Source organism: Dendrobates tinctorius, unplaced genomic scaffold, assembly GCF_039654945.1.
Source record: "Dendrobates tinctorius isolate UK_male_01 unplaced genomic scaffold, ASM3965494v1 ptg000060l, whole genome shotgun sequence".
Classification (NCBI taxonomy): domain Eukaryota; kingdom Metazoa; phylum Chordata; class Amphibia; order Anura; family Dendrobatidae; genus Dendrobates; species Dendrobates tinctorius.
This window is the reverse complement of record NW_027361728.1, coordinates 57,313,042-57,340,484: the sequence shown is the minus strand read 5'-3', so window position 1 is coordinate 57,340,484 and position 27,443 is coordinate 57,313,042. Positions and strand designations below refer to the sequence as shown.

The 27,443-nt window shown below is 42.4% G+C and overlaps 1 protein-coding gene across 5 annotated transcripts in view; it reads left to right on the top strand.

The window, feature by feature from the left end:
* Positions 1-27,443, top strand: part of SCHIP1 (schwannomin interacting protein 1) — a 789,639-nt gene that overhangs the window by 639,364 nt on the left and 122,832 nt on the right. For 3 of the 5 annotated variants that reach the window (XM_073578972.1, XM_073578973.1, XM_073578975.1), the window contains one exon: positions 2,600-3,184. In XM_073578972.1, the coding sequence (XP_073435073.1) occupies positions 2,600-3,184 (585 nt within the window). Of the gene's footprint in view, positions 1-456; positions 613-2,599; positions 3,185-27,443 lie in introns of those variants that run through there. The other 2 variants (XM_073578974.1, XM_073578976.1) reach the window with 2 other exon arrangements.

The window sequence follows — 27,443 nt, the reverse complement described above, 5'->3', positions numbered from 1 at the left end:
GGGAATCTTCACATTGCATGCACAGTGTGTACAGTGTGCGTGTGAACAGTCCTCTATAGTGGGACCTGACAGGAATTCAAAAGATCAGCCTCCAGAACTGGATATACATGGAGACTAAGGATGCTTTTAATTCTGCATTAACATCATATGTATCATGCACATACATGGCTGAATGTTCAGTCTGCCCACACATATAATGTGTCATACAGTATCTGACATTGCAGTGTGACCGCAGGGCCGCGTCTCCCATCACCACCGCCATCATTCCTGGATGAATACTGCTTTGTACCATAAGGGCGCGCCCTGAATGCACTATTCCCTTTCTCCACTAGGTGGCAGTGTCCGCCCATACAGCTACGCCACTTGCGCAGTTCGGCAGCACTTGGCATCCCGATTACAGCGAGCACTTACGTAGACTCCGGAATTCCTATTCCCGGTACTTTACGCAGTGACGTGAACGGAGTGAGGAGTTTCCGGAGCTGTGGATGGTGGTGCCGGGCGGCGCCGGTACAGAGCGCGGAGGATCTTGTGCAGTGCTGCGGGTGCGGAGGAGGGGGCACGGCTGCGTCACACAGGGATGAGGGGCTACAAGGTACAGAGCCCGGGCCTCAGGTATGGGGGTGAGAGTGGGGGCTGAAGGGCAGAAAATAGCTCTTTAGGGTTACCCCTACTTTTTACATGTACACTGTCCACCTGTAGAAATGGTGTGTGACTTGTATGTCATGAGAGTGCAGGTGTGTGTATATACAGTATGTGTATATATATATATATATGATATAGTATTTGTGTGTATATACATATATAGACATATCTATACAGAGCATACGCACTGTCATGTACAGTCACATATATACACGTAATATATATATGCACACATGCTTATGTATCAGATATATAAGTACACTGTATCATACATACTGTGTATATATCACACACACGGGCAGCTCTGTAGTATAAGGACACATTATGCTTGGGCGCCTCTCAGGTACCACATCTTTAGGTTTCTTCCTATTCTTCAGGCTTGTCTTCTCCCTGGATCGGCTGATGGGCTCCATGTCCTACAAGTATACACTGTGCGGAGTATATACCACCTACAGCAGCCGTCCTGTAATAAATCTGCAGACCTGGTTGATACGTATATGTCACACTGGTGCCGGGTGGCAGGTGACGGCTCTGACCGCTGTCCGCACCCATGTATAACATCCAGCGTATACATTGTTACTGAAGATGTGCTCTAAATAATTAATACTAAATATTTCAGGAAATTATTGTAGGAATTCTGTATCTGTAGATCGTTCTGCTTTTTTCGGCAGTTCATCTTTTTTGTTGTATTTATATACGCTGACATTTATGACTCCTCCTGACTATATATCCCATTATATAAGTAATGGAGCGGTAAGGGGACGTCCTCATGAGCCACCTTTATTGCAGGATGAGAAGGCCAGATGTGTGCATGAAAAGAGAGGGACACCGTTATGGTGGGACGGGTTCTCTTGATGTAGATTTTTAGCAGTATATTTCTATCCCTTGGCGCTATGCAGTAGAGCATAGTATACGGTATATATCAGTTTGGCTGCCAGCCAGGCTCATTAAAAAGACCGTGGAGTAATCAGTACAGAGAAAAGAAGAGAATGCAGGAGGTTTCTTTGGGTTCTGCCAACTGGTTAAGAGACAATTCGGGAATGCTCAGGTCGGTAACAAGTATTTGTTTATATATAACATCGTCTTAATAAAACGTTTATATAAACACAAAGAACTTTTTATACTGTTTCATGGATTCTCTCTGAACGGACGGGTAACCTCTGCATTTGCCTTTCTTTTCTGTACCACTACCTTGTCAGTGCTTGCCCAGGCTTGGGGGCCTGGACTCTGCCTGTGGAGCTGCAGACACAGCCTCTTGTATAATAAGCCAGTTTGCTATAACATGGGATAAAAACGACCTCCTTCAGGCCCGATCTGTCATAGGATTGCTAGCTCTGTAGGTCATCAGTAGGAAATGCCATTTTTGCAATTGACCTTAATCTCAGGCTACGTTCCCACAATGAGTTTTCTTCTAAAAAATAAAACGCATATATTGAAAAAATGCAAGTAACCTATTTTACTTAATGGGTGTAGAAATGCTGCAGAAAATCTGCATCAAAAATTCATCTTGGGAACATAACCTGATAGTACCAAGCAGCAATGACTGTTTATCTGTAGATACATGTATTCTCATTTAGCGCTCTATGGGTAAGGGTTGGATTGCTGTACGTAGGAGCAGTCTCGTTATGCCCATACAAGCATTTATAGCTGATGTTTGCAACAGCAATTTAGTGTGGTGGTAATGATTATGAGGAATATTAATGTTGGGCACACTGCTTATTATCACACTGTCGGAGGTGTGTATAATCATTGTGAGAGGAGGAGTGGAGGGATAGGAATCTTTACAGCCTCGGGATGGATATTCTTGCTGGCAGTTTCCAGTTCCTTCATGTTTTTTTTCTCCAGAGAGCAAGTATAGACAGGCTGCTTGACTTTGATGAATAAGAAACGCAAACTTATCTGTCTTTCTTCTTTCCTTCTTTTTTCTCCTTGGCATGCTGGCTATGTCTACCTGCAGGACTACAGAGAGGATGGCATGGATTTAGGAAGTGATGCTTGTAGCCGCTCAAGTTCCGAATCTAGCTCCAACAAAGTGACTCCCTGCTCGGACTGTAAGTCTTCCCCCAGCCTGGACCTGGCTGCCCTGGAGGATTATGAGGAGGAGGACTTTATGGTGGACAAGGCGAGTGATGAGTGGGAAGATGAAGATGACGAAGAAGAAGTTGGAGGTGATGATGCCTTTCCTAAGGACAATTGTTTTTCAAGGACTGTCACAGCCAGGAGTTTAGCAGAAGAGTTTGAGGACATTAAAGGTGGTCATCTATCTGCCACCAATGGAAACCCATCTCATCGTCACAAATTAAATGGAAACTTAGTAACTGGGAAACCCCCAAATAGAAGCAAGCACAGCCCTCCCAAACCTCAGAATACCTCTGTCAGAGGGCCTCCACTGAACTCCTTTGTTGGCTCTGGTGGCCTCATGAGGGAGGAACCCCAGCTTCCTACAATGGATTGGGAAGCCCTGGAGAAGCACCTTGCAGGACTACAGTTCCAGGAGCAAGAGTCCAGGAACCAGAAACAAGCAAGATCTAATTACACCTCAGTAAGTCTTTATTCTTTACAGTAATTGTGTGAAAGAGGGAAACTCTTTACTGCATTTCCATCAGTAGGCGTTGAAGCAGATTCTGTGGCATTTACATTCATCTGGTAATTCTAAAATGCAGTTTAAATTCCAGGGAAGCAATTATCGACCCGATTCATCTAAGTTTTCACTCAAGAATTCTTGCATAAAAGCTTTGAAAAGTTGTAAAATTAAGGCGCAACTCTGAGTGGTGCTAAAATTTTGAGAATTTTGGTGTTTTCACACCACTTTCTCCCAGTTCTGACAAAATTGGCAGAGTTAGGGTGGTACTAAGGTGCAGCGGAGATTGAACACCACAACTCATCTAGTTTATGCCGAGCTGTGGCTTTCCATACTCCAGAAATCTTACTCCAGTACATGACTGGACTGACGTTTCTAGCGTAACGCACGGAGGCGCTCCAGATTCATAAAGAGGCGGGCATCTCTTCATGAATCGAGAGTGTCTGATTCTAGCACTCCCCCTCATCAAGACCGGAAACAACTGTGTTTTCTGTTTTGTTGTTTTTTTTCTTTTGTTAAAGGAGTTGGCCACTACTTTTTTTTTATTGACAATCTAACCCATTTTAAATGTCCAGGCAAAGTGGATGGGATGTAGTGAAAACTCATGCCCTCTGTTTATAGACGTTGGTGAACTGGTCATTTTTGGTGCCTTTTTTCGCTATTGGTTTCCATGGCGGAGCCTGGAAAAACATATGTATAAAAAAATGCAGTTGTGTTCTTGACTACAGATTCACAGCTTTTCTTGACTATAAAAATGCAGTAAAAAACATTGTTTCACATCTGCACCAAAAATGCCTCAAATAAAAGGAAAACACAAAAAATGGAATAATTAGAGAATATTGTTATTCCTGCAGAAAATGTGCAGATACAAAGCAGCAGATGAAATGCAGTGTTTACTCTGTGTGGTAACGTAATCACTTTTATGGTAACCATATAGTGAAAAATAAGGTACAACAAGATGGTATATAAAATTAAAAATGTAATATTTTATTAACAATAATTTAAAAACACATGACAAAGTAACGTGCAAAACATAATGAAGAGGGTCTACACAGCCATGGGATAACCCACAAAACCAACTTGAACCAACCAAATAGAACTGGTTTGATTTGCCAAAGTTGCTAATGATCAAACACTTATGATGACCCAGTGTGATGTGCTAGTATACTGGGCCAGCTACCAAAAAATCCTTACTTATAATTACACATTACCTCCATGGGCATAAAAATACATAGGACTAGTAGGCAACAATTTCTCCATTTCTCTCAGCTTCTTCGCGCATCGGGGCAGAGGGACATTCGGGGATTCCCACCCACCAACCGCCGGTAGGTCTTATTATACCTTCATATGTTGTTTTAATTGCACACAGCACTTTATGTGTTATATTATAGGTAGTTGTGGAGAAATCGCTGCCTACTAGTCCTATGTATTTTTATGCCCATGGAGGTAATGTGTAATGTGGGGTTCTAGGTTGAAATCCCACCAAAGAAAAGTTCTGCAAGGAGTTTGTATGTTCTCGTGTTTGCGTGGGTTTTCTCCGGGTTCTCTGTTTTTTTCCCACACTGCAAAGACATACTGATAGGGAATCTAGATTGTCAGTCCCAAAGGGGCCAGTGATGATAATGTCTGTAAAGCGCTGTGGAATTAATGGCGCTATATGAGTGAGTAAAATAGATTAAAAATAAATAAGTGCACTGCAGAAATTTGAGAAAATCTACAACAACCGGAAATGGTTAGAAGAATTGACAATCTCATTCTTCCCAGTATAAAATAATAAACGCTGATGGCGAAGTCGCAGCAAAAACCAGGAAAACAACCAAACCTGGGAAAATTCGGCGGGTGCGCCAGTGTCTAATAGATGCTGCGTGTACATACACAAATTGGCAAATATTAGAGTAAGTGGGAATTTAATCATACCCTTAGTATATTTACTTATTCAATAGAGACATTAAATATATAAATCTGTGAAGTATGTCATAATTAGCATAACTATTGCATCCATAGATATAACTGCTAAAGGCTCTTACCCAATGTTCCCCAAGTGTGACACCACACCAGCAGCTTTTTCAGGGGGAATAGAATGTCTCTATTGAATTGGTGGATATACTACCCTCAATTCTTCTGCATCTTTATACACATGTACATTTATGGTGCATGGGATCCTGTTGATGAGTCCCCATGATTTGAAGATGGAGAAGAATGAGATTTTGTGTGGACATCTTCTAATGGGGAAATCTCGTCTAGAAAAAATGGACTGATTGTTTCATCACTGTTTAGCACGTTTTTTGCTGCTAATTATTAGTATAATATGTTTGCACATATTTAGAATATTATTATTTGATATATATTTAATCTTAATTTTTTTGTGTGTAAAAAAATTTCTTTATGTATGTATATTTCCATACATTTATATTACTTCACAATATTAATTGTCTTGGCACATAATTTGTTCTAGATTAATATAATGCATCATGCATTGATGGGATATAACTCTTATCACTTTAATAGTTTTTCTGATAGTTAGTTTCATGAATGGGACATAAGTTAGTTTTATGTGGTTTACAGAGCATTAATCTCGTTCATAGTATTCACTATCACAATATATATCGATTCACACTTATGCATTCACAGTCCGTTTTTTTAGGAGGCAATAAGCACCTTATATGTTTGTTTTTAAAGCGGTCAAGTGCGCATGCTCAGAGCTGGCTCTGTCAGGGATTCCTCTAAGCGCTCGACGGGAATTGCGAGCGACTTTGGTTGCTAAGCAGCACCAAGCTGCTTGCGTTCCATGAGCGCAAGGAGGAAGTCCCAGATTGATGACAGGCTTGAATCTGCGCATGCGCTGTTATTTGACCCAGCTCTGATTGCTTGTTAGCATTCTTGACATCATTTCCTATAAATACTAAGACCGAGTCCGCTGTAGGCCACGCCTCCTGAGGAAGAAGCGGTGAAACGCGCGTTGGGGCGGCAGGCCTGGGAATCCTTCACTACATATTAGATGTAAGTACAGCGCATAGTTTATTTACATGCATCACTATTTGGGTCACGGTTTAAGCACTGGCAGCAGTACATAATTGTCCATTCATAATGGGCTTATCTAATTGCAGTATCCAGTTTATATCGCTTATTTTGTTAGCACTGGAAGATTGCATGATACTTTATTGTCAGTGCATTAATTAGTCTTATTTGCACTGTAAAAGCACTCTTTGCACTTTAAACGTGGCCTGATTATGTAGTGAGCCTATTTATATAGTTAAAAATCGGCATTATATATGCTAATATTGAACACTTTAGGACGCTTGTATGCTGATAATATATGGTTTCAGCTATTTAATACTATCTGTACTGTTCATTCTGGATTAACCCCTTGTTAGCCTGCATAGTGGGAAACTCTGTTCATTGTGTATATATTTTTAATATATTTCAATAAAATTGTTTACATATTCTTTCCTAAATACTCGTTGTTTCTTCCCGCTATAATCAGGTAGAAGAATTGTGTGCTATTGCATTGTATCTGGAGTTAAAGAGGTGATATTGTTGTATCCATACATTTTTTGGGAATATTTGTGATGATCTTTATACATGCCTATATGTAAGGCTGGTTTCACACATCCTGATATTTCCGGTACCGGAGATGTTAGTGTCCTTGTGTGTAATACTTGTGGCACACGTGTGTCGCATCAGTACCACACGCCCTGGCGCCTGAGAAGCAGCGGTACAGTTAGCGTTGTACCCCGACGCCGGGTGCTGAAGCCGGCTCTCATCATTCTCCCCTGCTCTGCCGTCGATCAACTCGAGCAGGGGAGAATGATGAGAGTTATATTCAACTGATAACAGCTACAGCAGGCAACAGATGATGGGACTATTACTCCTATCAACCTATGCCAGCTAAGGCAAAGCAGACAGCTGGGGGCTGGTATTCTCAGGCCGGTAAGGGGCCTTGGATATTGACCCTCCCAGCCTAAAAGTAGCAGCCCGCAGCCGCCCAGAAAAGGCACATCTATTAGATTCACCATTTCTGGCGCTTTGCCTGGCTCTTCCCACTTGCCCTGCAGCGGTGGCAAGTTGGGTTCATATTTGTGGTGTTGATGTCACCTTTGTATTGTCAGGTGACATCAAGCCCACAGATTAGTAATAGACAGGCATCTATAATTTACCACTGTTTTAAATGATATGCAGATTTTTCTCCAGGCATCCTCCTCCGTAATGATTTATGTGAACAGGTATTATATGGATGTATATGGCATTCTTGCTGCTCCATAATGTAGCCATGGGCGCTGTATGGTTCCGTATTACAGAGATATTCTCCCTATAGAAGCTAAGGCTACTTTCACACATCCGGTGTGTGGGGTCCGGCGGCGTGCGGCGAAAACCCGGGCCGCCGGATCCGGCCTGCAGCCGTGACACCTGATGTGTATGCGGCGTCTGATACGGCTCGGACATGATTTAAAGGAGCCGCAGGAGGAACATATACACCGGTGGACAGAGGCAGCCGCTGAAAGGGAGGGGAGGGGAGAGGAGAGGAGAGGGGAGCGGGGTGGAGAGAGAGAGACACATGTGGGGTTAACACTCAGTGTCCAGGCGAGAGAATCTCTCTCTAGCCGGGCACTTGTGGGGTTAACCCCACAGAGAGATCTCTCTCTCTCTCACCCAGACACTGTGAGTGTTAACCCCACAAGTGCCCGGCGAGAGAGATCTCTCACAAGTGTCCGGGTGACAGAGAGAGATCTCTCTCTCTCTCGCCGGGCACTTGTGGGGTTAACATTCACAGAGTCCGGGCATGCGCTGTGGAAAAAGCCGGTCCGGCGCTGACAAAAAACGTTGCAGAAAACGTTTTTTGCAGATGCCGGACGGCAAATTTTTACCGTGTCCAGCAACAACCGGACACGACGCATAACCATCCGGTGCGGCGACCATGAAAGCTTATGGGACAAAACCGGATCCGATGCTGGATCCGGTTATTAAAAATTTTGCCGCATCGTGCCGGATTACAAAAGCCGGATGTGTGAAAGAGGCCTAAGCTGTGTTTTCTGGTTCAGGGGTGGTGTGGTTTCTCATAGTCTGAATGAAGAGAATAATAAATGGAAAGTCAGCGCATTTGCCTTGTTATTTAAAGAATGTACCAGGTGCAATTCATTTTCATTTTCTTATGCCTTTTGAATGGCCTTTGTACCCACTAGCCAAATACTGTTTGTCTTGTGGATCCAGTGTAAACATATGTAGCGATTCTGAATCATTTATGATGTCCTCAAAATGATGGTTTGGTGATGTGATATTCTCCATATAAACAGGAATCCGCTTGTCAATAGAAGACGAGATAGGAGGAAAGGGAGCGATCTCAAAAGTCATCAAACTTCGGGAAAACATGTGATTATAGTACATATAAATGTGTGGTTTTTGAGCATTGGTGCTATATTGTTGATCACCACATTTTTTCCCAGTTTATAATGTAATATTACACTTATGCACCTGGCTAGACAATAGCCTGTATATAGTATGGGGCCACATGGCCTCACTGTCCTACCATTGTCAGGTGCCATGTTTATAGAGATATGTTCTCAAAAAGAAATGATTTCAGAAACAATGACTCCATACATAGGACATCCAGGGACATCACATTTTGGATTTGGGTGCAAGTACTTGAAGTAACAGAGGACAAGTCAATAAAGGGTAATTTTCTGAATGTTAGGGAAGTGTTCTTTCACATGTCACATGGTGTTTTGCGCTAATAAAGAGGATAAATGTGTGAGTAGTTATTTATAAAGATTCTTGCATCCTACACTATTCTATTATGTTTAACACATCTGCTATTTTTACTTGCCATATGGCAATGAGCTTCAGACACCAAGTGATAGCCGCAGTGAATTCAGATGTGCTACACAACAAGGATGACCAAATAATGTAACATTTAGGAAGCCTTTAGTCCATTCCAGGAGCCATACAGACTTTCTGCACCGAACGGTCTGTAATCAATTTATAGCTATCGGTAGAAACAACTGTTAGAGGTGACCTCACACTTGACCCACTTATGTACAGGTAGCTGCTTACACATCGCAAAACGAACATCTCTTAATATACAATTACATACCATAGCAGCAAATCAAATATACCGCAATTTCATCATACAAATGTTAATAGAAAAGTCCAACTGATTTCCCACCAGATGCCATAATACAGTGCTGCACCACACTGCCCAGCATGACAATGCATGTTTCGCACATGCTTTTTCAGGGTCTTGACACATGTGGGTCAGACCCTTAGAAGACACACTTGCTTAGAACTACAAAACGCAGATCGGAACCACTTTTACATTTATGTCGAATGACTTTATATGATGACTATAATTACCTGCCATCTGTGTTTATTGTGACTCCAAATGTTTGTGTATTTCAAGATTGTTTTGCAATGTGAGTTTCTATAATCATGACTATTTTGTGCATGTTGTCAGGATATCAAATACAATGAAAAATGTGATTTTTAATATATGGCGTCTACCTTACATAAATCGATGTGACATATACATAGTGAGGTGAATAGACATTGCTGTCCAAATAAAAGATCCCAATATGTTCTAGGTTTCCTAAAGAAATTAGTCATCAATATTAGATTGGTGATGATGCTGACAGCCATACTCCCATCAGCTGTTTGAAGTGACCGCAGTGTCTTCACAACCACCATGTCCTCGCCATTGTTTACAAGGCACATTTCTATATTTCAGACTGAAGTTTTATTCCAAGCAAAGCAACTACTAAAAAAGTACCGAGATATGGTTGGGAAATAGTGAAGAGCTACTTAATGAAGGCCCCTTTAAATAGCTGATCGTCATGGTGCCAAGAGCTGGACCTCCACTGATGTAATATTGATGGTCTATCCTAAAGATCTCTTAAAGGGAATCTGTCACCCTTTTTTGTTTGGCTATCAGCTGCCGGCATTGACATCAGGGGCTTATCTACAGCATTCTGTAATGCTGTAGATAAGCCCCCGCTGTAACCTGAAAGAGAAGAAAAACCCGTTAGATTATACTCACCGGAGGGGGGCGGTCCGGTCCGATGGGTGTCGCTGTCCGGTCCGGCGCCTCCCATCTTCATACGATTCCGTCCTCTTCTTCCCTTCCTGTAGTGGATCCGGCGCAGGCACCTGTGCCGGAGCCACTACAGGAAGGGAAGAGGAGGACGGCATTGCATGAAGATGGGAGGAGCCAGACCGGACAGCGACACCCATTGGACCAGACCGCCCCCTCCAGTGAGTATAATTCAACGTATTTTTCTTCTTTCAGATTACATCGGGGGCTTATCTACAGCATTACAGAATGCTGTAGATAAGCCCCTGATGTCAATGTCGGCAGCTGATAGCCAAAAAAAATAGGGTGACAGATTCCCTTTAATATAGCTTAAAGCCGGTCATGCACAATTCCTTTTAGCTGTTTTCTGAATTACGGTAACCTTGAATGGCTTTTCAGTAGGTCTGTTCTGGACAACATTGCCATAGGATAATAGGTTTATCTTGGACTTACATATTGATGAGCTATTAATTCATAGAGTAGTAGGCAATAGGTTAAGTCATGAGTATGAGAATGTATCAGAGGATATCTCATCCGGAAGCAGCCACATGTTAGCAATGTACAGAGCAGAACACCACCGCTTTTTAATGGAGACTGACAAGTTCTGCAGTTTATTTCTCATTCTACTCTATACATTACTTACATCCAGCAACTACTTACCAGATATCAGCCCATAGTTGGGGTTGCCGGGTTATAGACTTCCACCTGTCTCAAGTTATTAGCATGTACGTCCTAGACCGTACCAGCTAGATTGGCAATTGAGGTGTAACTTGACGGGTTGCCATGGCTTCTGTTAATAGGGTGCATATACCCAACTACAACCAATAACAAGCAAAAATAAAAGTCCAAGATCAGCCTTGTTTGCTCTTTTCACACATAGCTATATCCAGCCTATGATAATTATTTGTTATATGAATTCTTCTGTCAGGTAGATTCCATATAGTAAAAATCCAATTTTTCAGTGTATTTGATCAACCTTTCCTCTGATATTTGCTTTTTAGTTCTGTCACATACAGCTGTTGTCATGAAAAGGTGTTGACAATTTCAAAAAATTGCTCAGAATCTGTCCGTCTCTTTGGCCTTCTGAAATAAATCTCTGGTGTATAGTCAGCATATTTCCTGCCAATGCTATACAAATATTGAATTTATTAGCAAGATAGTGTGTTCAGGTTTGCCGACATTTAAGGGGGTTTTACACTAAGCAATATCGCTAGCAATATCGCTAAAACGTCACTGGTTTTGTGACGTTATAGCGATATTGCTAGCGATATCGCTATGTGTGATACTTACCAGCGACCGGCTCCCCCGCTGCTCATCGCTGATCGCGCGAGAATGTCCGGCTCCATTTCTCGTCGGGTGCTTCCTGCTGGGCTTCCTGCTGTGACGTCCAGCGACGCGTGGAGGCGGGCGGGAGGACGCAGGATCGCTGTGTGTGAAAGGTAAGTATCGTGCGCTGCGTCGCTGCTGCATCGCTGTGAGATCTTTCTGTATGAAAGCTCACTAGCGATCATTTAGCGATGCACCAGCGATCCTGACCGGGTCGGATCGCTGGTTGGATCGCTGGTGCATCGCTAAATGTAAAAGGGCCTTTACAGCAGGAAGGAAATTCAAGTCTTAAGAAGGAAGCAAGCATATTTCCCTAGAAAACGTACAACATGAACTTAATGATTTATTTCAGTATGGCATCTGATGTTATAAAAATAATAAAATCCCACCAGTACTAGCTCAAAAAGAACAATGCTACTGACTAGAGCTCATGCGAGTCGATTTGAAGACTCTATCCATCAGCCACGTCAGTCATTTCTGGTTCCTGAACAACCTACCTGATGGCATCCTTGGCTCTTTTGTTTAGTCGGCCTGTTGTGATGTCACATGTAAGTCATGCTATAATTATGACATTGGGTAATCCAAAATAGAGCTGCGAATGCCTCCAGGTAAGAGGTGGATATTAGGGCTCCCATGCAACGGCCACTGGTTGCTGACATGGCTGATGAACCAGGTCTTGCGAATTGATTTGCCCCGACGCTACTACTAACTGTATAACTCCACTAATTTGGAGTTACCAAACTCATAGTGGGCCTGAAAGTCTTTTTTTGTATTTAGCAGAAGAATTCTAGGATTTTATTGCTTTGGTAAGCAAATAATAATTTGTGTCTGTCAGCAGCTTGTGGCAGACATTGGTGAAGAGAAGGATCAGGCATATTTCTTTAAGCGGAAGATGATTAGATACCACCTTTATGCATCCAAGAGCAACTTCTCCCAACAATTCAGGAGCAATTTGGTGATAAACAATGTTTTCTCCAACATGAAGGAGACCGATGTCAAAAGGCAAAAGCGATAACCAAGTGACTCGGAGAACAAAGCCTTGAAATTTTTTTGGTCCATAGCCAGGAAACTCCCTAAATCTCCATCTCATTGAGAACCTGAGGTCAATCTTCAATGCATGGGTGGACAAGCAAAAACACAAACATTCTGATAAACTCCTTGCACAAGACTGGGTTGCCATCAGTCAGGATTTGGCCCTGTTCTCCAGCATGTGAGGGAAAGTTGCAGAAAACGTAAAGTAGCATGAAATTGATGTATTTGTCAATAATAATTTAAAAACTTACGAAATGCCTATTTATGTGCTTCAGATACCAAAGAAACATCTGATTAAAAAAATCTAAAAACACAAAAACTGCAAACCTTGTAAAAACAAAGTTTGTGTCAGTCACTGAACCTAGCAGACCATGTTTTGTCCATGTCTAAAAAAGACGAATACTGCAGACCAGAGCATGTCCAAAGTGACGCTGTCAAAATCCTGTTTTTCAGGGATTCTTATAGAAACCCCAACATAGTGCCCACAGTATATGATCCGATTTTTACGGATATATTGCAGTCCTATAACATAGGAAACTGTAAGTGGTGGTGCAGACGGGGTCGACGTGTGCTTTGCTATACATCATTTTCATGCATACACCTGAATCCTGTTTTCCAGGGGGTTTGAATGTAAGCCCCGACGGGGCTACCAAACGTAGACAGAGGCGCAATGTGAAAGCCCCGTAAGACATGCCTATATTCATGACTTCTATTGCAGAGTTCACCTTGGAAAATCTAGAGAAAAATCCTTTGACCTTCTAGTGGATGTCACTTAGGCTACATTCACTCATCCGTCTGACCCATAGCATTTTATAGAGCCATGCTCACATCAGTTTTAAAATTAGGTCCGTGTCCAAAAGACTCAAGAGTATATCATGTTCCCATCTGTTTTGCACATCAGACTCGGCCATTCAAGTCTATGAAAATTTCTGACACACGGATGAAACTAGGAACTAGGAAGACAGACTTAGTACTTAGATTCATTGTTCTACCCGACATGGACACACGCTACTATAGAAAATTGGAGTCGGATCCTACACAGTACTATTACAAGGACCTAAACAAGTTGTTATCTTGTCTGCCTGACTAGTCCATAAGAGCCAGTGATGACCTGATACCAGAGAGTCCAAGAATAGGGACATTCTACATGCTTCCCAAAATCCACAAATCTGGAAATCCAGGAAGACCATTTATTTCATGTGTGGGCACCCTCACTGAGCAGGTATCTGGATGGGTAGAGGGTATTCTTAAACCACTGGTGAAGGATACACCTAGCTACATTCAGGACACAACTGACCTATTGAATAAACTAGCAGCAATAGGTCCTCTACCAGAAGGAACCATCCTGGCCACCATGGATGTGGAATCTTTGTACTCTAATATCCCACACCAAGATGGATTAAATGCCTGCAAATTCTTCATGGAAAACACAGGGACAGATGCTGATGCTGTGGTGAAACTTATAAAATTCATCCTCACCCACAATTACTTTGAATTTGACAACAAGATCTATCTACAGGAGACTGGCACAGCTATGGGAAGTAAAATGGCTCCACAGTATGCAAATCTTTTCATGGCCAAGCTTGAAAGCGACTTTTTGTCCTCATGCCCCATCAGGCCCCTGGCCTACTACCGCTTCATTGATGATATTTTAATCATCTGGACGGAGTCTGAGCAACAGCTAAAGACATTCCACGAACAGTTTAATCAATTTCATCCCTCCATCAATTTAACACTCAACTACTCCAGCACTGAGATTAACTTTTTGGACACCATCATTAAGCTAACAAAACAATGAAATAGAGACATCCCTGTATCAGAAGCCAATCGACCGTCCAACATACCTTAAATGGGACAGTTTCCATCCAAAACACACAAACTCTATTATCTATAGCCAAGCCATCAGATACAATCGTATATGTTCCAACCCCATGGATAGAGACAAACACCTTGGTCGCCTCAAAAAGACCTTTTTGAATCAGGGCTACCATCCAAGAACAATTGAAAACCAAATTGCAAGAGCCACCAGAATGTCAAGGAATCACCTGCTACATTACAAAGCTAAAGAAGAAAATAACCGGGTGCCTCTAGTAGTCACCTACAGCCCAAATCTGGAAGTGCTAAGGGGAGCTGCATGTAAATTACAACCTTTACTACAAAAAGATGCCCGATTACAATCCATTTTTCCAGACCCCCCACTACTGTGCTTTAGGCAGCCCCCAAATCTAAGACGCATCATTGTCAGAAGCTCCCTGTCTTCTCCAACAGCTGGAGGAACCTTTCCTTGCAACCAGAAAAAATGTAAAACCTGTCCATCTATAATGACCACGGACAAGATAAAGATCCCCAATTCACATCAGGACTACAAGATCCCAGGTACTTTCAGCTGCATTACATCTAATGTGGTGTACTTAATTATTTGTACTAAATGTCCAACTGGGGGTCTGTATGTGGGGGAGACAGGGCAAAAGCTGAGAACAAGGATGAATGCTCATCGTCACACAATAAGAGAAAAAAGAATGGATCTACCTGTGGCAAAACATTTTTGTATGATAGACCACAACACCAGGGATATGAAATTACTGATATTGAAAGGTAACTTCACATCTCAGAGAGAGAGAAGAGTCTGTGAGTATAAATTTATGACGACTTTTGACACTCAATGCTGGAATGAATGTGTCGCATGGATTTATGTCTTTTTACATCAATTAAGGAATTTGCTCCTAAGACCTTGTGGGGGCATCACAACACATTAGGAGACCCCAATCGGAGGACAATAAAACATCCGGACTCCTTATCTATGAACTGGAGCAATATTTATGTTTCTCCCATAATCATAATTCTGCTTCTCGTCACTTGTCTCATCTATTGCATTTTTTCTGTGCTCTATTGTGCATAAATATGTGACCCTTCAGATTTTGTATTAGTCTATGCCTGATGAAGAGACCTGAGTAGTCTCGAAAGCTTGCAGTGTGTTACCATCTTTTCAGTTAGCCATTAAAAGGTATCAACCACTGAGGACTCTCAATTCTGAATATTTTTCTATTCTATCCGAGTTTCACCTGTTTTTTAACTGATACCTTGTGACGAGTCAATGTATAAAAACGTTCAGTCTACCTGCTTCAGAGGGAAAGAAAAGAGATGAGAAAAATAATGCAACAAGGATGTCACCTGAGAAATAAACTATTGGATGCCAACACTCACACGGATGTGTGAACATAGCCTTAGAGATCTCCATACTTCTGCCTAGTTTATTATGCGAATACACAAAAAAAATCTGACTTTCCATTTAGGAAAGGCTTACATTATGCTTGTGGTTCTGCTTTATATATACAGTATATATATATATATATATATATATATATATATATATATATAGTTTATATATTGTGAGAAAAGATGATAGCAGTGAGTCAGATCTTCAGGAAATGATTGCTTATGTGTAGAAATAAACCAGTGATCAGGGGAAAATGGGAAGTAATTGCCCTTTTTAAACTGAAGAAATGACGAGTTTCCGCTGAATAATATTTTCCTTTTAGTGTAAGTGCATCATTCATAATAGCAGCACATTTGAGGACCTCCGTTTCACACTAGCAGACAACCCATTTTAGACTCACCTTTAATATTACTGCTGGTGTTTAGAACTTGCTTGCGTAATATAAAGAAGTGATTCTAGGTAACATACAATGTGCAACGGCTTTTCTGTGTGTTTGTGTAATAGCTTGTGTAGACAAGATGGGCTCATTTGGGAGGAGGACGTGAATACAGGTGTTGATTAGAATTGCAGTAAGATTGATGGCAGGTGCGGCATTCACAGCTTGGATATGATGATCTATTGAGTCAGACGTGGTGGGAGGTCTGTGATACAACATAAAGCAATCAGTATGTCCATCTGAATGCAGAATACGTGATTATAAAACTTTTTTTCCTATAGAAATGGCATGGTTGCTTTGTGTGCTGTACAGTGTCTTCTTTGAACACGTGTATTCCTATAAATTTATTTAAGGGTTTATTCACACTTAATTTGTTGGCTTATTGCCCCGATTTTCCAATGTCTTTAACTTTTATTGTGCCGGAACTGATGCTATGCGATGTGGAACCACAGCAGATCTGCATCAACTGGAAATCATTTACTATTTACATTACAAAATAATACTAATTATTGCATATGTTCAAACTTCTGAATTTGAAAATCTATGCAAACATGTCTTAAAAGCTTATTCTCATCTTAGACATTCATGGCATATCCTTTTGGATGTTCCATAAATTGACTGATAAGTAGAGTTGAGCGATACCGTCCGATACTTCAAAGTATCGGATCGGAATGGATCGGCCGATCTTAAAAAAAAGTATCGGTATCGCCGATTCCGATACCGGAAGTCCCATTCAAGTCTATGGGACTTCCGGTATCGGAATAAGAAAAACCCTGTTTTTGCCTTGTACAGCCTCTCTGGGGTCTGTACGGGCCTTTCGGGGGGCTGTGCCGGCCTGCCAGCGGGTCTGTGCAGGCTCCGGTGGTCTGTGCCGGCCTGCCGGGGGGCTGTGCCGGCCTGCCGGTGGTCTGTGCAGGCTCCGGTGGTCTGTGCCGGCCTGCCGGGGGGCTGTGCCGGCCTGCCGGTGGTCTGTGCAGGCTCCGGTGGGCTGTGCCGGCCTGCCGGGGGGCTGTGCCGGCCTGCCGGTGGTCTGTGCAGGCTCCGGTGGGCTGTGCCGGCCTGCCGGGGGGCTGTGCCGGCCTGCCGGTGGTCTGTGCAGGCTTCGGGGGTCTGTGGAGGCATCGTCCGATGGGACTACAAGTCCCATCGGGCGATGCCTGCTACCATGACAGTGATTGACACATTAGCCAATGATGGGACAGTAGTAGTCCCATCATCCGGCTAATGTGTTGAATGTAAAAAAAAAAAAAAAAATTACATGCTACATACATACAACATGCATACTACATACATGCTACATTCATACTACATACTACATACATGCTACATTCATACTACATAAATACTACATGCAACATACATACTACATATATACTACATGCATGCAACATGCATACTACATATATACTACATGCAACATACATACTACATATATACTACATGCATGCAACATGCATACTACATATATACTACATGCTACATACATACTACATATATGCTACATACATACTACATATATACTACATGCATGCTACATACATACTACATACATACTACATGCATGCTACATGCATGCTACATGCTACATACATAACACATATACTACATCCATGCTACATACATACTACATGCTACATACATACCACATACATACTACATACATACTACATGCATGCTACATACATACTACATGCTACATACATACTACATATATACTACATGCATGCTACATACATACTACATGCTACATACATACTACATATATACTACATGCATGCTACATACATACTACATACATACTACATGCATGCTACATACATACTACATGCTACATACATACCACATACATACTACATATATACTACATGCATGCTACATACATACTGCATGCTACATACATACTACATACATACTACATGCTACATACATACCACATATATACTACATACATACTACATACAATACATTCATACAATACATACATAGACATACAGTACATATAACATAGAGTAACATACTTACCAATACTTGTCACATTGTTCCCCGAAGCCATTGTCTTTTACGGAATAAATATTAACATAACAAACCACAAAAATACTCACCCACGATCCGAAGCAGTCCATGAGTGTGTCCCACGACGATCTTGGGTAGAGAACGGCAGCATCAGCTGATGCTGCCGTTCTCTACAGGCTGCAGGAATCCGATGACGGAAGGTAGGTATCCTTCCGCACTGTATTCCTCCGCCACTTAAAAAAAAAAAAGTCCCTAGTCTCACTTTATGGTAAAAGCTGTGTGGGAATTTCCCACGCAGCAATGGCATAAAGTGAGACTAGGGACTTTTTTTTTTTAAGTGGCGGAGGAATACAGTGCGGAAGGATACCTACCTTCCGTCATTGGATTCCTGCAGCCCGTAGAGAACGGCAGCATCAGCTGATGCTGTAGTTCTCTACCCAAGATCGTCGTGGGACACACTCGTGGACTGCTTCGGATCGTGGGTGAGTATTTTTGTGGTTTGTTATGTTAATATTTATTCCGTAAAAGACAATGGCTTCGGGGAACAATGTGACAAGTATTGGTAAGTATGTTACTCTATGTTATATGTACTGTATGTCTATGTATGTATTGTATGAATGTATTGTATGTAGTATGTATGTAGTATATATGTGGTATGTATGTAGCATGTAGTATGTATGTAGTATGTATGTAGCATGCATGTAGCATGCAGTATGTATGTAGCATGCATGTAGTATATATGTAGTATGTATGTAGCATGTAGTATGTATGTAGTATGTATGTGGTATGTATGTAGCATGTAGTATGTATGTAGTATGTATGTAGTATGTATGTAGTATGTATGTAGCATGTAGTATGTATGTAGCATGCATGTAGTATATATGTAGTATGTATGTAACATGTAGTATGCATGTAGCATGCATGTAGTATGTATGTAGTATGTATGTAGTATGTATGTGGTATGTATGTAGCATGTAGTATGTATGTAGCATGCATGTAGTATATATGTGTTATGTATGTAGCATGCATGTAGTATGTATGTAGTATGTATGTAGTATGTATGTGGTATGTATGTAGCATGCATGTAGTATGTATGTAGTATATATGTAGTATGTATGTAGCATGTATGTAGTATGTATGTAGTATATATGTAGTATGTATGTAGTATGTATGTAGCATGTAGTATGTATGTAGCATGCATGTAGTATGTATGTAGCATGCATGTAGTATATATGTAGTATGTATGTAGCATGTAGTATGTATGTAGCATGCATGTAGTATGTATGTAGTATGTATGTAGTATATATGTAGTATGTATGTAGCATGTAGTATGTATGTAGCATGCATGTAGTATATATGTAGTATGTATGTAGCATGTAGTATGTATGTAGCATGCATGTAGTATGTATGTAGTATGTATGTAGTATATATGTAGTATGTATGTAGCATGTAGTATGTATGTAGCATGCATGTAGTATATGTGTTATGTATGTAGCATGCATGTAGTATGTATGTAGTATGTATGTAGCATGCATGTATTATGTATGTAGTATATATGTGGTATGTATGTAGTATGTATGTAGTATGTATGTAGCATGTATGTAGTATATATGTGGTATGTATGTAGTATGTATGTAGTATGTATGTAGCATGCAGTATGTATGTAGCATGCATGTAGTATATATGTAGTATGTATGTAGCATGTAGTATGTATGTAGCATGCATGTAGTATGTATGTAGTATTTTTTTTTTTTTTTTTAACATTTAACACATTAGCCGGATGATGGGACTACTACTGTCCCATCATTGGCTAATGTGTCAATCACTGTCATGGTAGCAGGCATCGCCAGATGGGACTTATAGTCCCATCGGACGATGCTTGCACAGACCCCCGGACATCAGCACAGCCCCCCGGCAGGCCGGCACAGCCCCCCGGCAGGCCGGTACAGACCCCCACAGGGTGCACAGACCACCGGCAGGCCGGCACAGCCCCCTGGCAGGCCGGTACAGACCCCCACAGGGTGCACAGACCACCGGCAGGCCGGCACAGCCCCTCGGCAGGCCGGTACAGACCCCGGACAGTCCACACAGCCCCCCGGCAGGCCGGCAGAGACCCCCGGAAGGCCCGAAATGACGGCGCATCATGATGCGCACACACCGCGCATCATGATGACGTCATTTCGGCTGTCAATCAACTTTGAACTTCCGATTCCGATGCCGACTTCCGATATTGAAAAAATATCGGAAGTCGGTATCGGAATTCCGATACAGCAAGTATCGGCCGATACCCGATACTTGCGGTATCGGAATGCTCAACACTACTGATAAGTTTTGTTGTAATGAAGTAAAAATCCAAGCGGTGCAGTCTTAGGGGCCCCGTACTCAATAAATAGCTGTTGGATCAATCATCATTCTGCTGACAGCTATCTCTCCGACCCTGTGGTGTATCTAGGTTTTTTGGAACCCGGGGCAAGAATTCAGTTTGGCCTTCCCCAATAGCACATATGTGATTTGCACACTTTGAGTAAGTTCACACTGGGCGTTTTTACTGTTTTTTTTTTTTCTTCAGCAGCAAAACCTGATTTCTTGGCAGAAAAGAAGCTACGACAAAAACGCAGCTTTTAGATGCGTTTTTGGTGCGGATTTGGTGCGTTTTTGTGTCGCTTTGTCCACGCTAATGTCCATGACTTTTCTGCAGAAAAAAACGCTGGAAATAATGATACCTGCGTTTTTGCAGCGTGTTTTCAACACCCTTTCCAGCCAATGGGTAAAAAATGCTGCAAAAATGCTGAAAGAAGTGACATGCTCTGTGTCCAAAAAAAGCAGCAAACCACAAAAAAACAATGTGTGTGCATGAGATTTCTGAAATCACATAGGCTTTGCTGGTACTGTAAAAAGCAGCTGAAAATTAGCATAAAAAACACAGCAAAAAAAGTCCAGTGTGAACATACCCTTAGTCACGTGCCGATTAGCTGCTCTCCATAATTCTCACAATGTTAAGTGAAAAACTCGGAGAAGCAGGAAGAGAAGCTTGTTGTCACGTGACCATCAGTATGAAAATCGCATATGAGTGAAGCGGCCATGTGATGACTGCTGGAACCTGCAAGCAGATCTGAATCCTGACAGTGACTATATTACACGCTGTTAGGATTGTCATGCTACAGGGCTTCATTTTATTATAAAAGGGCTTGTCCAGGTTTGAAATCAAAGTCTGCAGTCAGCAGGCTCCTGATTTCACACAGCGCATGCACTGCATTCTATCTGCTGTATGCTGAACCCCAGAATAAGTAATTGTCCCTCACTATATTCTCCGCACAAAATATGACCCCCCCACACTGTCCCTCTTATAGTACATGTTCTCCACACTGCCCTCTCCTTTCCATGCTGGACCGCCTCTTCACATTGTCCTCTCATGCTGTGTCCCCCCTATAGGGCCCAGTCTCTATACTGTGCCACCTCATCACACTCCTCCTCCTTGGCATACTGTCCTCTCCTGGCTGTGCCCTTACACTTTTCCCCACGCTAGTCTCTATTCTGTGGCCACTCACACTTTTCTCCCCATACTGTTTCCTCACACGTTTCCCCCTCCCTCCTCATGTACGTCCCACCTGCTAACCATACTGTCTCCTCACATATTTACCCCCTCGCTCTCCATTCTTCCTCCTCACACATCCCCGAATCTCCATTTTGTGTCCACATGCATCCCATCACCTTTGCTCCACATACTTCCTCCTCGCTCCACATACTTCCTCCTCACACATCCCATCACCCTTTCTCTCCATACTGTGTCCACACACATTTTGCTCCTCACTACTCATGCTGTCCACACCTATCTCCCACTCACCCTCCACGCAGAATAAATCCCCACCTCCACACTGAATATATCCCCCCCTCCACACTGAATAAATCCCCCCTTCCACAATGAATAAATCCCCTCTTCCACACTGAATAAATCCCCTCTTCCACACTGAATAAATCCCCCCTTCCAAACTGAATAAATCCCCCCTTCCAAGCTGAATAAATCCTCCCTCCATACTAAATAAATCCCCCCCCCTCCACACAGAATAACCCCTCCTATCCCTATGCTGAAACTTTTGGTGTCTTCAGCTCCACAGCCACAGGAGCATTTCCCACCGATGCTCTTCTTTCTTCTGCACTCCGGCGAGTGACGTCACCAGCGTGATCAAATGACATGATCACACTGCTGAAGTCACTCTGACCCGGTGGTCAGAGCTTCAAGTGTACTCACACCTTGACAGCTGGCCCAGAGAATTGCCAAATCCCAGTCCGGGGGGTGGCAGAATGCAGCTGTCAGGGGAGACACTTCAGATCGCCACATTAGGCAGCCCGACGGCGCCCCTCTACCGGCTGCACCGGGGGTGCAAGCCCCAGCTGCCACCCCCTAGATATTCCTCTGCTCTGACTCTTCCATACACAGCTCTTGTGCTGTCTAAGGGTATGTGCACATGTTGCGGATTTGGCTGCGGATTTTTCCATGTGGATTTGGATGAATCCGCAGGTAAAATGACCTGCGTTTTACCTGTGGATTTAGTGCAGTTTTATTGCGAATTTTCTGCAGATTTTGTGCGGATTTCACCTGCGTTTTTACACCTGCGGATTCCTATAATAGAAGAGGTGTAAAAACGCTGCAGATGCCGCACAAAGAATTGACATGCTGTGAAAAATAAACCGCTGCAAATCTGTGCGTTTTTTTCCGCAGCATGTGCACAGCGGATTTGGTATTCCATAGGTTTACATGGTCCTGTACACCGCATGGAAAATTGCTGCGGATCTGCAGGCAAATCCACAACGTGTGCACATACCCTAAGGTTGGATTCACGTTAGCGTTTGAGTCCGCAGCGTATCATCCACAAATACATGCAAAAACGCATGCAAATGCATGTTTACGCATGGTTTTTATCCGCATCATCTTACGCATGACGCCAAAAAAGCTGCGTTTGCATGCGTTTGCATTGTTTATGCGCATGCGTTCGATATGACATCCGACAGAAATGGGATGGGATGGGATTTCTATTTACATTTTGAAGAACACATGCGTTCCCATAGACAGTAATGCGTTTTTTTTACTCACTCATCTGCATGCGTATGACTGTGCATATTTCACAGATTTTTGCAGCTTCCAAAAATACAACATGTTGCATTCACCGGACCCCGCCGCAAAACGACGCATGCGTATGCAGATGAGAACTGATGCTAACGCTTGCTCCTACGTACACCATGTTCAAGATAGGTACACTTGACGCATGTGGATCTATGCGGATGAAACGCTGCGCGCACAGACGCAAATGTTAAACCAGCCTAAAAGAGAGGTGCTTCCAGACTCCTCTGGTGGCTTCTAATCTTGCCAAGAACAAAAGGATTATCAGTCAGAAATCGGACATGCCGGATTCTTATCTCTACCAACATTATCTGTTGGGGCAGAGTCAGAACGCCCCGATAAACATCCTGGCACCCACAGCTTTGTGGGTCCCCTCACATGCCTGATGGGTAGGCGGCATAGGCTAAATGGGTACACTAAAACTTCTGTATTCACAGTTGGTGTCATGTAAACCACCGAGCATTGCCATTCTCAATAGTTTCCTGTCCTGCATGTATCACGGAGGAAACCACATCTATCAAACGTTTCTTGGCAAATTATGTGAATACAATATAAATGTCCAAGGTGGGAATCTCTAGGGTTTGCCTACACTGCGATTTTTTTTTTTTTATTTGTATTTTTAAGATGATCCAGTTCAGAATCCAGATCAAAGAATAAAAATAGTGTTTGAGGCGGGTTTTGATTTAGAGTTTGAAGTGTATCCATGTCAGTAACTCAGTATGAATATACAGTAATTTGTAAAAAATACCAGATTACCATGTTTAAAGAATGAATATACCCTAAAGCAAGAAGCCTATTCTGTTACTTACAAATACAGTCATTCCTCAAAATATATCTAATCTCCTGCCACCTTAATTGTTATTTTAGGAGTTCAGTGTTTTTTGCAAATGCTATGTGTAGAATATTTAGCAATTATGCCATTACTGGAAGCTCTGAAACCCTGACTGTTTAAGGACAAAGGAAGTTCATTAGTCTTGGGGTCAGATTATTTTTTCTGTCTTCAAAGAGTAAGCAGTGAGAGATGGAATGTGGACAGGGGGATAACATCAAAGACTCCATTAACCTGGGTCACATCAGTAGGAAACCACCTGGAATTCCAGATTGTAGACATCATAATTGCGCCCATGCCACCTGCTCCAAACACAGGGGACTGTGGAAAGTGCAGGTTGTTATCCTATAGAAGCACATGGTAAGTTTGTGCAATGCTCACTGCCCTTATTCATCATAAAGTGTAGGTACTTGTATATGTTCAAGTAGTTTTTCAGTAAAAATGCAATGTGTGCATCATTAGTGGCCCCATACTCAGTAAATACCAACATTCAGCTGGCAGCTTTTCCTCCTGACCCCTCTATACAAATGAGCTCCTGTGGTCTCTAAAGAGAGATGCTTCCAAACTCTTCTGTTAACATCTTATCTTGACAAGCACAAAAGGCTTGTCAGTCAAAAATTGGACATGCCGGATTCTTATCACTCCAGACATCATCTGTTGAGGCAGAGTTTGGAGACCCGATAATTAGACTATCGGTTGAGCCTGCCAATACTGGCAGGTTTGACCAACATTGGACTAATTTGTATGGGAGTCTTTTAAGTATGGTCATTGGCAGACCCTCTGCTGATTGTATGTTTTTTAAAATCTGGTGTAGAATGATTGCTAGATCCCTCATGTAAAGGATTATTTCCCGTTTTTTTAGATGACAGCCCTCTAAGGATACATTCCATTGTAGCTTCTACATGCTGTAGAGTGTGGAAAAGACTAAGTGCAACACGATGGGATGAGGGGAAGGAAGCCCAAACACTAGGGAAAGGGGGAGTGGAGACCTTTAGGTAGATCTAATATCACACTGCCTACCTTACCGTCCCTTTATTGTTTCCACACCAATCGCCGAGCAGGAAACCTAAGCCCTGTATATCTCTAGAGCTTCCCTGAATAGGGAAGGGGGGATGTGCACAGGTTAGTCCCCACTGTACACTAAAGACAAGAAGGGAGACAAACAAGAGGGTAGAAACTTAGCTTGAGCTGACTCCAGAGAAGTAACACCAAACGTCCTTCAAGAGCACCAGCGAGGAAGTACCCGACTGCAATAACTCCAAGCCTTCACAAAGGAAAATGTGAATATTACCAGCGGCTCCCTGAAGCAGACTGAGAGTCTATAAACACCCAGGTTCAGGTGTGTCAATTAGAGCCGGAGGGAGGTTGCCACTGGATCTAAAAGTCAGAAGGATTAAGAAGGCGTCTGCAATGCCAAACACAGAGACCTTCTTCAACCAGATGCAGATCGACTGTCTGTTGCCTCTGACACACCTGTGACACTGGCACTGTAGATTTGACATCTGCAGCCTTTCAACTTATGCTACAGGTTACTTTGTATATGTGCACAGCATTTGTGTAGCAGAGACACAATTTAATGTGAATATTTCCACACATTTGCATTGTTTTTTTCTCTTATTGAAATTTCAAAACAAATACATTTCACCTGAATATATAACAACTTTTTACCTTTATTGCGGTAACACACAGAGAAAGTTCAAGAAATCCACCCACAACAGAACTATAATGGTGCTGCATATTCCCGTACAATCAGAAGTCAGGGAGGTCTAGTATGTTACTGAGCATTATATGATCCATCGCTTGAATATGCTGCACAAGATAGGATCAGACATATGTGGCAGTTTTTCTTTCGTTCACTGTTTAGCGAGATCAGAGGTTCTCTAATTGAGAATTCCAGGCTTATAATAGGAAGTCCTGGGTGGATACACGTTCCCTGTAATCAACATAGAAGCTTACACTATGCAAATGCATCCAGTAATCCTGTGGTAAGGAGATTGCAGCTTGTCATAACGTTGCTGTAGATTTGGAGACTGTTTGGGTGGCTTCCTTATGTTATTTCCTTCTATTTAAAGCAAAAAATAAAGTATAAATTTAGATCTTCAAGGAAGGAGCTACTTTGTAATTTGCTTTCGGCAGCTGAGAACGCATCTCTCACATGTCATTGCAAATATTGAAATACAAATTATTTGTCCATGATACAGTGGTTGAGAGAATCTGCAGCGAGCTAGGGCTGCTGTGAACTTGCTGATAATGATAATGGACAGTTCCCATGGTTGTTCTGTAATTACGTAGTTTGGAATTAATGCCATGCTTCTTGCTGTGTGCTAATAGATTAATGCAAGTAATTCTTTATGTCTATTCAGGCGTTTTCTGTCTTGTCTAGTCCATGTTTTCTGGGTGCTGGTATGTTTATATACCCTGGGGATACAGTTCTTTAATGATAAAATCAATGATGTTCCCTGCATTCATAATGAGACAAGATCTTCTGGTGCCTATGGCACTGGTTGCAGTGAGTGCCTAACCACCCTGGTCCCTGAAATTCATCATGATAGCTGTGTGATGGGCGTTTATTAAATATTTTCCTTTTACCCACTGATCCCAACCACTTTTCTTCTTTAGAAAATACTAGCTGCAGAGCCCGGCTCAGCCCGGGCATAGTAACTAACTGTGGTTAGTTATAGCAAATTATAATTATCCTCCATCCCATAGTCCCGTGCCCATATACCAATCATACATATCCATGATCCCATAGGCCCGTGCCCATATACCCATCATACATATCCTCCATCCCATAGTCGAGTGCCCATATACCCATCAAACATCCTCCATCCCATAGTACCATGCCCATATACCCATCACATATCCTTCATCTCATAGTCCCATGCCCATCCCATATACCCATCATCATATCCTCCATCCCATAGTCCAGTGCCCATATACCCATCACACATCCTCCATCCCATAGTCCCGTGCCCATATACCCATCACACATCCTCCATCCCATAGTCCCGTGCCCATATACCCATCATACATATCCTCCATCCCATAGTCCAGTGCCCATATACCCATCAAACATCCTCCATCCCATAGTACCATGCCCATATACCCATCATACATATTCTCCATCCCATAGTCCCATGCCCATATACCCATCATACATATTCGCCATCCCATAGTCGAGTGCCCAT